The following is an 8,624-nucleotide window of genomic DNA, read 5'->3' on the forward strand; positions in this document are numbered from 1 at the left end:
GGGGGGGGCGGGGTTTAGCTAAACCCACCTCTTGTCTTCCCATTTTTGGGGCTGGGGAAAGGCTTTAAAATTCACGACTAGACAAGAATTTTTACTTGCTCAACAGATGCTTAAGCTGCTAGAGCCTCTTGTGCTCTTCAGACATTTGAAGTATTATAATGTGAAGTGACCTTCACACCCAAGACTAACGCAGTCACCTCTGAGATAAAGTCTCTGCATATCGTGTAATCTGTTGTAAAACTGTTATTCAATTAGTTAATCTTGGCCAGATGGACTTAGTCTGCAAGATCTGCCAGTTTGAGGAGACACATTTTAGGTGTTAAAGATAAGACTTTCGTTGCCTTCTCTGCTGTATCTCAAAGCGAGGAATCGTTGGTGTGCGTGGGGGCAAATGGCAGGGTGGGATCCTGGCTTCTTTGCGTGCCTCTCCTGGATTCATCACTTCTTGAGAAAGTCCAGCGATTTAACCAGTCATACTGGGACAAAATACTCAGGAAATCTTGAAAGCAGATGGTGGGGAAAACGTGACCCATCATCGCTTCCTGTTTGCATTTCTGTGGGGAGAGAAGACAGTCTGCAGTAGGTGCCTGTATGAAACAAATCACTTTCAATCTTACTGGTTTTTGTGCCAGCTAATAAATATTTATTGAGGCTTATGCTTATTTCATAATGGCAAGTGTGTTTAGTTAGAGACATAGAGCTTCCTTGCAGCATTATGTTCCTTTTAATTGCTCTAAAGAGGGATGGGATAATTGTAAACACGGGCTTAATATGTTTATGCAGAAGTTGAAAATCCAAGGTTATTTTCTTCAGAATTAAAAAGAAATGTAAAGTTTTAATGCTGGCACGGAGGGAAGGTTTTTCTTGATTGTTTAGACCATATATAGCTAACACTTTATAATAAATACCCACGGGCATAAAAGAAAACCGTCAGTCTTGAAATTTCTGAACGTATACACTTTAAGTTGTTCTGCTGCATGAAATCCCATGTAGGAATGTGAAATACATAAACTTTAATCACGCCTTTTTGCCTTGTTCCTGCAGAGTGTTGAACACGAGCAGCTTGCTTTGCGATTGCCAGCTGGGGTGGCTGCCGCGGTGGCTCACCGACAGCCGCTTGCAGCAGGCCGTGAACGTCAGCTGTGCTCACCCCGAGTGGCTGGCAGGACAGAGCCTTCTCAGCGTGGACCCTGCTGACTTTGTCTGTGGTTTGTACTTTTAACAACCTGTGTTATAAAAACGTGGTAGCCCAAATCAGTGCGGGTTCCCTGCTGAAGCCAGGCTGTAGCGCTGCTGGGGGCACTTGGTCTCGGCTGTGAGACGTCACTGGGTGTGCTTTGGAGTTTGGGGTTCAACTCTGCTTCTCTTTGCTCTGTTTTGTGGTATTTGAGCGCTGAAGCTAACCTGAGGGAGTGATTCCATGAGACTTCATTGTTTTTCATTTAGGTTACTGTTAGAAGCTGGTCACGTTCCGCTCTCCCTGCCTGTGAACACCTTCAGCTTTGGAAGGGCTGTTTGACGCTTCCTACTGGTTCTTGTCCACGCCAGCAGGGCTGGAGCAGTTAATACTCTGGGACGTTTTCTGATGCTCTATATCTGTAACGTTTATCTGGTCTCTGCCACCACAGTTTGACATAAGCCTGTTTATTTTTGTAACCGAACTGTGAGATGGAAAACTGAGAGACTCTTTGCCCAGAGCCATGTGTGAAGTCTGTGGCAGACCTGGTGTTCTGTTTCCCGGGTGAGCAGCCTGATAAGTGTTACTTGTGTCTACGCAATTCTTTCATTCTTTTGGTGGAAAAGGCTACAATAATCGCCGTGTAGGTGCAAGCACCTACCTCTATTCTGATATCCCCACCGTGGTGCCCGACACTGAACGCTGCGGGTGTCTACGAGAATGTCTTTGCTCAAATAATAGGTATTGAAATAACTCTCATCGAGTGGGATGAGACAGGGAGCTGCCAGCTTGCTGTGCTTTGTATTTGTAGAACTTAAAGGCTTTTCAAGATATTTAAGCTATCTGAAAATAAGTCTCGGTCCTCCGTAAAATAGCCTAGCTCTTCAGCTGAGCCTGGCTTTTGTGTGTGATCTAAATATAGCAAGTTCCAGACAGTTGTACGAAATGCAGGGCCTTGCTCAAGACCACGCTTCTACGCCGACTGTTTCCAGTGCTTGTTCCGTTTCCCTGCCTGTGGTTCTCATCCTCTTTCACAGCTTGGTTTCCGACTGAAAACAGCTGAATATGTGCACCTCGAGCAGGACATCTGTTCCAAAGCTTGCTTTCTGCTTACGCTGCCTTCTGAGTGAGTTTTCTTGCAATGTTAATTGCAAGTTTAAGAGGAAAGTAACTAATGGTGTGCTTTTCTTTGCAGATAATTTCCCCAAACCCCAGATAAGGGTGCATCCGGAGACCACAATCGCTCTGCGCGGCATGAACGTGACTCTGACTTGCACTGCTGTGAGCAGCAGTGACTCGCCCATGTCCACGGCCTGGCGTAAAGACAGCGAAGTGCTCTACGACGCAGAGGTTGAAAATTTTGCCAGGTATCAGCAGCAAAGCAGCGAGGTGGTCGAGTACACCACTGTCCTGCACCTCTTCAATGTGAATTTCACCGATGAAGGGAAGTACCAGTGCATTGTCACCAATCACTTTGGCTCCAATTACTCCAGCAAAGCCAAGCTGACTGTCAATGGTAAGCAGTGATGGGAACAAAGGAGAAGCACTTCTAACCTGAAGCTTTGTCTGAATAGCTGCAAGTCTATTTTTTCACTAGAGCTGGCCCAAAATAGCCTTGCAAGACTGTCTCACAGGTATTTAGAAGTAATAAGCATCTTATAAAGCAGGGAAGGAGTGATTTTTTTTTTTTTTTTTTTTTTTTTTTTTTTTTTTTTTTTGTGGGTGAAAAGCCTTCTGTTCACTTCTAAAAAAAGGGACAGATACCTTCTGTGCTTTCATCGTAACACAATTAGTAGTTCAGCTATTTAAATGGAGGTAGAAGTCTCTTAAACTCAAAGCTCCCTCTGCTGTCTCTTCAGAACTAAGCACCTCTCCCATGTGTTTTTAAAACTAGGGAAGATTCGACTGAAAGTAACTGGTGGGACTGGAAGCAAACGGAACAATCAGTTAGGAAGTTGTTTGGTTTTAGCCATAACGATCCTTGTCATGCTGCTGACGTCAGCGGGTGGATGGCTGATCCCCGCTGTACCTGAGGGCGGAGGTGCCCGGGGTGTCCAGAACAGATAGTGCGGACTGGGACCGACGGGGGGGAGTTCACAAGTTCACCTTCCCTCTTGCCAGGGAAGAAAAAGCGAGACAGGGGCCTCAGGAAGAAGGGTAAAGCTTTTCCCTGTATGTTCCCCATGGGAATGTTGTCCCTCACATCAGCTGAAATGAAGGCTGTAGGTACTGTCTGGAAACCTGGAGCACAGGCTCTAGAAGTGACAACTTGCCCCTCTCTCTCCAGGAGAACTCCAGGTGTGTTTCACACTGGTCTGTTTCCAGATGTTCTTGCTGCTTTTCCCAGATACTGAAAGTACGGGAACTGTCTCTTTGCTGCAGAGCTGCCCTCCTTCCTGAAAACCCCCATGGATCTGACCATCCGCACGGGGGCCATGGCCCGCCTGGAGTGCGCGGCTGAGGGCCACCCTACTCCGCAGATCTCCTGGCAGAAGGATGGTGGCACCGACTTCCCCGCGGCGAGAGAGAGGAGGATGCACGTCATGCCCGAGGATGACGTGTTCTTCATTGCAAATGTCAAAATAGAAGACATGGGGATCTACAGCTGCATGGCGCAGAACACCGCGGGCGGTTTGTCGGCCAACGCCACGCTGACGGTGCTGGGTGAGCGGCGCGCTGGGCGCTCGCGCCTGATCCCGGCGCTGCCACAGGGTCGCGCGTGGCTTCCTGGGGGCAGCGAGCTGAAGGCCTGAGGAGGGAGGTTGAAGGGCAAGGAGCAGCACTTGGTTGTTGAACAGCGAAGCTTTAGAAGCTGAGCTGCCGTGCTGGCCGGTGAAGTGGGTGTGATCCTCTGGGGGGAGCCGAGGGGCGTATCTCTGGCCAGGGGTGCAGACCAGGCTGGTAATTTGTGTGGCCTTAGAGCCAGTCACGGGTAAGGGTTGCTGAGCAGTAGTGGGAGGACAGTTCCCTCTGGAGGGCAGTATTTTATGAAGACTCCGACTGTCAGCATTACAGCCATATGCAGATTTAGACCCGAGTGCATGGAGCAGAGCATGGCGGGTGTGCTCTGGGGGCGTTCGCTGTACCTGCGTTAGCTGCGGCGATCCAGGGAAGAGCTGAACTCGGAGGAGTCCCTGAACCCTCTGTCTGATTGCTCAAGTTTAGGCTCAGGTTGTAAGATCAGATTTTTAAGTGTCAGGTAGTACACAGTGGTGTGGCACAGCGAGGTTGTCTTACAATTTATCTTCTGTTTTTTCCCCTCCGCTGTCACAGAAACTCCCTCCTTCGTTAGGCCTCTGGAAGACAGAACGGTGACCCGAGGTGAAACCGCTGTCCTGCAGTGCATAGCTGGCGGCAGTCCGGCCCCTCGCCTCAACTGGACGAAAGACGACGGCCCTTTGGCGGTCACAGAACGGCACTTCTTTGCTGCGGCGAATCAGCTCCTTATCATCGTGGATGCTGGGCTGGAGGATGCTGGGAAGTACACGTGCATCATGTCCAACACGCTGGGCACCGAGCGCGGCCACATCTACCTCAACGTCCTGGCGTCCCCGAACTGTGATTCCTCCCAGGGTGGCATCGTGCACGAGGAGGACGGCTGGACCACAGTGGGCATCGTGATCATCGTGGTGGTCTGCTGCGTGGTGGGGACGTCCCTGGTGTGGGTCATCGTCATCTACCACATGAGAAGAAAGAGTGAAGATTACAGCATCACCAACACAGGTAACCTGCAGGAGCGGCGGTCTTCAGCCGTTTTTAACGCAAAACACTTGTTAATAACAAGTGGTGACATTTCTGCATTCGTTACAGATGGATGAGATTGCAGAACTGAAGACTGCCTTCTAAAATCTCTTCAGGGATTTGCTCAAATTCCTTCATTTTAGAGGGTTTTTTAAATACAAAAAGCATGTTAATTTTATTCCTTACAAACTGTGTTTGTTCTGCGTTGAGGGAAAACACTGCGGTCTAGAAATATTTGAATACATTTACAGATGTTTTCAGGACCTGGAATAATGTGTGTAAACTGGTCTGGCCCTGTTAGTTTTGAAGCAGCTATGTGGATTTGTAATCACCGAGGCAGAGAAAAGATAGCTGAAATTCTGGGTGGTGGTGTTAACGTGTGTGGTGCTGTGGGTGCTACCCTGGCGTTGTCCTGCTTGGCTGTCGATGCCGTCACTGTTAATTCTGCCTTGCAGAGGAGATGAACCTACCTGCAGACATCCCCAGCTACCTGTCCTCCCAGGGAACTCTGTCAGAGCCGCAGGAAGGCTACAGCAACTCCGAGGCAGGAAGCCATCAGCAGCTCATGCCTCCGGCCGGTGGCTACGTGCACAAAGGCACAGAAGGTGAGCAGAGCCGAGCCCCGCGTGTGCGCGGCCGGCCCCGGTGCTGCCCCACGCGCCCCGGTACCGCTGCGTAACATCAGAGGTGGCTTCACCGGGAACCCTTCTGCCCTCGAAACAGGGGAGCTCTCGCTCCTCTCCGTGGTTCCCCGGTCTGGGCTCAGAGGGGCCGAGCGGGTGGGGATGTGGGTGCCGGGGACCCGGGGCCTCTGCAGCGACCGGCGGGGCTGAGTGCTCTGTCACCATGTCAGCTTCTAAAGGCCCCTCAGACCGAGCTGCTGTAACCACCGTCATGCTAGGGTGTGAAAGGCTGTGGAAATCCAGCGTCATTCTCCTCCTTAAGAGTATTTTGGTGTTCCATCGTGTTGCCAGGTGGCGCAGCGCCGCTGGTGATCTGCTCGGACTGTTACGACAACGCCAACATCTACTCCAGGACACGAGAGTACTGTCCCTACGCCTACATCGCAGAAGAGGACCCCCTGGATCAAACCCTCCCCAATCTCATGGTGCAGATGCCGAAGGAAACCTACGCAGCACGTGCCCAGCACGAAACCAGTACTCTGGATAATCTCTTAGCAGACAGAGAGGTGGCTGTCTTCCTTACCAACCACGACAAAATAACTGACAAGAAAATCTCCTCCCAGCAGGTTAATGGTGAGTGTCCCCTTTTCCTTTTGTTGCTTTGTGTTCCCCGATAACTCCAGCCTTCCTCGTGCTGCCCTGCTCTGCTGGCCCACAGCTGATTCTTCAGGTGCCTGCAGTTTGTGGCGTAACTCATCAGTGTCGTAACCAGCTGTTCTCAGCTCGAGCCGTTTGTATCCAGTACCCGAGAGCTGGAGAGGGTGATGTTCAAAAGATGGTGTTTCTTAATCTGCAGTTTATCTCTTAAAGCCTCTGGAACGTGATCCTTCACGTGTTCTTTGGGGACATCCCTTAGCCAAGAGTTAAAGCTTCACATAAGAAATTCAAATACCCCTTCTGTTTGAGCTGGCCTGAGTTTCGGAGAACTCCAAAAGAATTTTGTTGTTGTTGTTGTAAAATGATTGGGTTTATGTTGACTTTCTTCCAGGTAGCCTTTTTAAAAATGCACGCTGAAACTGTGTGTGTTGTTTCTGGTTACTGTAACAGACTGCTGAATGGGAGAGCATCCAGTGAAATATGCTCTCAAAACCAGAGCCTATAACCTCAGGAAGGTTGTTACTGCCGCGTCACAGAGCGCAAAATCTGTCTAAAATTTGAGTGTGTTTATTGTGAACTCACCCCTGTTCATCTTCTTTCTCCCTCAGAACCCTTTCAGCTTCCTTTGTGGGGAGTAAACAAAGACCTTGCTCTCTCTCACTCCCACTTTCTGCACCAGCCGTCGGCCCGGGAGACCCCGCGGGCGCTGCGCAGCGAGGGCGTCGCCGACGGCGGCCGGGAACAGGCTTCGCCCAGACCCTGCCACAGGTTACGTGAGCGTAACTTTGATTTTAATAGGACACGGAGCATTCGTGACTCCAGTGAAGCCACGTAGGACACTAAAGTGAAGTCTTGAAAGCAAATCCATATCGAGTGACTTTTTGTATTTACTACCTCAGGACTAACCCCAGGCCAAAGATGCTTGTGTGCGTGTGTCTGCAGTGCCAGGCTGACCGAGCAGGCACAGTCTCCGGGAGGAGGTGGCGTGTGCCCTTTCTCCTTGGATTTCTGTGTGTTGGAAAATGGGAACGTGCAGCAGAGCACAGGGATGATTAGGAGTAGCGTTAAAATGCGGATTTCTGGTGCTGGAAGCAGCCTTTGTGTTGGCGCTTGCTTTGCAAATCTCTCAAGAATGCACAGCTATTTCACACTGCATTGTCTGCTTGAAAACAAATGTTCAGGGCCTCCTCGTGGAATTCCCCAGCAACTGTGAGCGTAAAACTCTTGGCCAGCTTTTTGTTCCTTAGACTGTTGGCAGGCGTTTGTTACCAGTCTAACTTTGGGGCTTGTTTTTTCCTATGAATAATGGACTCTAGTTGTAAATAAATTTGCATTTATAAATATTTTGTATACACTAAGCATATAAATGTGTTGGCTGTAATGTAAATATATTTTTTATTATGCCAAAGTATGTATCATATTGTTAGTCTTGACAGCCGCGTATCAAGCCGTACGGGTGTCTTGGTGGGACTGAAGGCTTGTTTCCGAGGGGTGGAGCTGCCTTTGCCTTGGGAAGGAGGGAGTTTGCTCTAGGGACGAGGTCAGCCCGTGATGGAATTTCATTGTTCCGCACCACTCTGCAGGCATTAAGCCTGGCTGACCTGACTGCAAGCTGATCCGCTTCGCGACAGGAGCAGAATTCCAAGTTTGACCCGTTTAAGCGTTGAGTCCTTAAATCTCTGCTTGGCTCCCGCCTCGTCCCAGAGAGCGTAAAGCCCCACAGACCCTGCTTAGCCCCTGTTCCCGGCTGTAGGATCCAGCTTCCCAGAAGTTCTTGTAAATAACAAACAGAACAGTCCACAGACTTCCTTCTGGTCATCGGGTAAAATAGCTGTAAGATGGGAGGTTCGAGTGGTTTGTTTCAGAGTTTATCTAAGCTCTTATCTTTATAAAAAGCTGTTGTGTATGTTGCAGAGAGGTCTCCATGTATTTTTCTCAGCTGACAGTTAAGTGAGCTTTTAAAAACAATGTTGTGCTGAAAACCATCAGATAAATCGGGAGAGCATTTGATAAACAGTGAACTGGACCGTGGATTTTCTGTTTCCTCTGCACAGCCAAGAGGCACACGCCATTTAAAACACTTGTGTCCTTTTCTGTTGTAAAGTATCAGGGAAAATTGTTCCCCTCTTGAACTCTCATAGTTCCCCAGACCTCAGCGTGGGCAAAATGTCTGAGTATTTGACAGGTGAGAAATGAAACACTGATGAGGGCACCACTCAATGTTGAAAGCCCGGGACTTGCTGAGTCAGGGGAAGCACAGTCCCCGTTCGTTACCTCTGTCAGCCACCTGAAATGTTTTCAGAACGCACATGCTGAAAGAGGAATCCGAGCTTCATTCCTTTCTGGTTTTATTTCCTCCAGGCTTTTCCGCTCCAGAGAGCGTTTAAACCTTGGTGCTTACTCTCAGTCCAGAGTTCTCTCTGTTG

At 49.4% G+C, this 8,624-nt stretch overlaps 1 protein-coding gene across 1 annotated transcript in view; it reads left to right on the forward strand.

Moving 5' to 3' along the window:
• LRIG2 (leucine rich repeats and immunoglobulin like domains 2) overlaps nucleotides 1-8,087 on the forward strand; it is a 17,437-nt gene extending 9,350 nt beyond the window's left edge. Inside the window, exons 11-17 of the mRNA XM_026864213.1 lie at nucleotides 1,045-1,208; nucleotides 2,373-2,693; nucleotides 3,560-3,841; nucleotides 4,451-4,900; nucleotides 5,374-5,523; nucleotides 5,893-6,174; nucleotides 6,807-8,087. Coding sequence (XP_026720014.1) covers nucleotides 1,045-1,208; nucleotides 2,373-2,693; nucleotides 3,560-3,841; nucleotides 4,451-4,900; nucleotides 5,374-5,523; nucleotides 5,893-6,174; nucleotides 6,807-7,033 — 1,876 coding nt within the window. The 3' untranslated portion in view covers nucleotides 7,034-8,087. The remainder of the gene's footprint in view (nucleotides 1-1,044; nucleotides 1,209-2,372; nucleotides 2,694-3,559; nucleotides 3,842-4,450; nucleotides 4,901-5,373; nucleotides 5,524-5,892; nucleotides 6,175-6,806) is intronic.
• Nucleotides 8,088-8,624: the final 537 nt, after the last annotated feature.

This window comes from Athene cunicularia (genome assembly GCF_003259725.1).
Source record: "Athene cunicularia isolate RWA chromosome 26 unlocalized genomic scaffold, athCun1 chr26_part1, whole genome shotgun sequence".
In the NCBI taxonomy this organism is placed as follows: domain Eukaryota; kingdom Metazoa; phylum Chordata; class Aves; order Strigiformes; family Strigidae; genus Athene; species Athene cunicularia.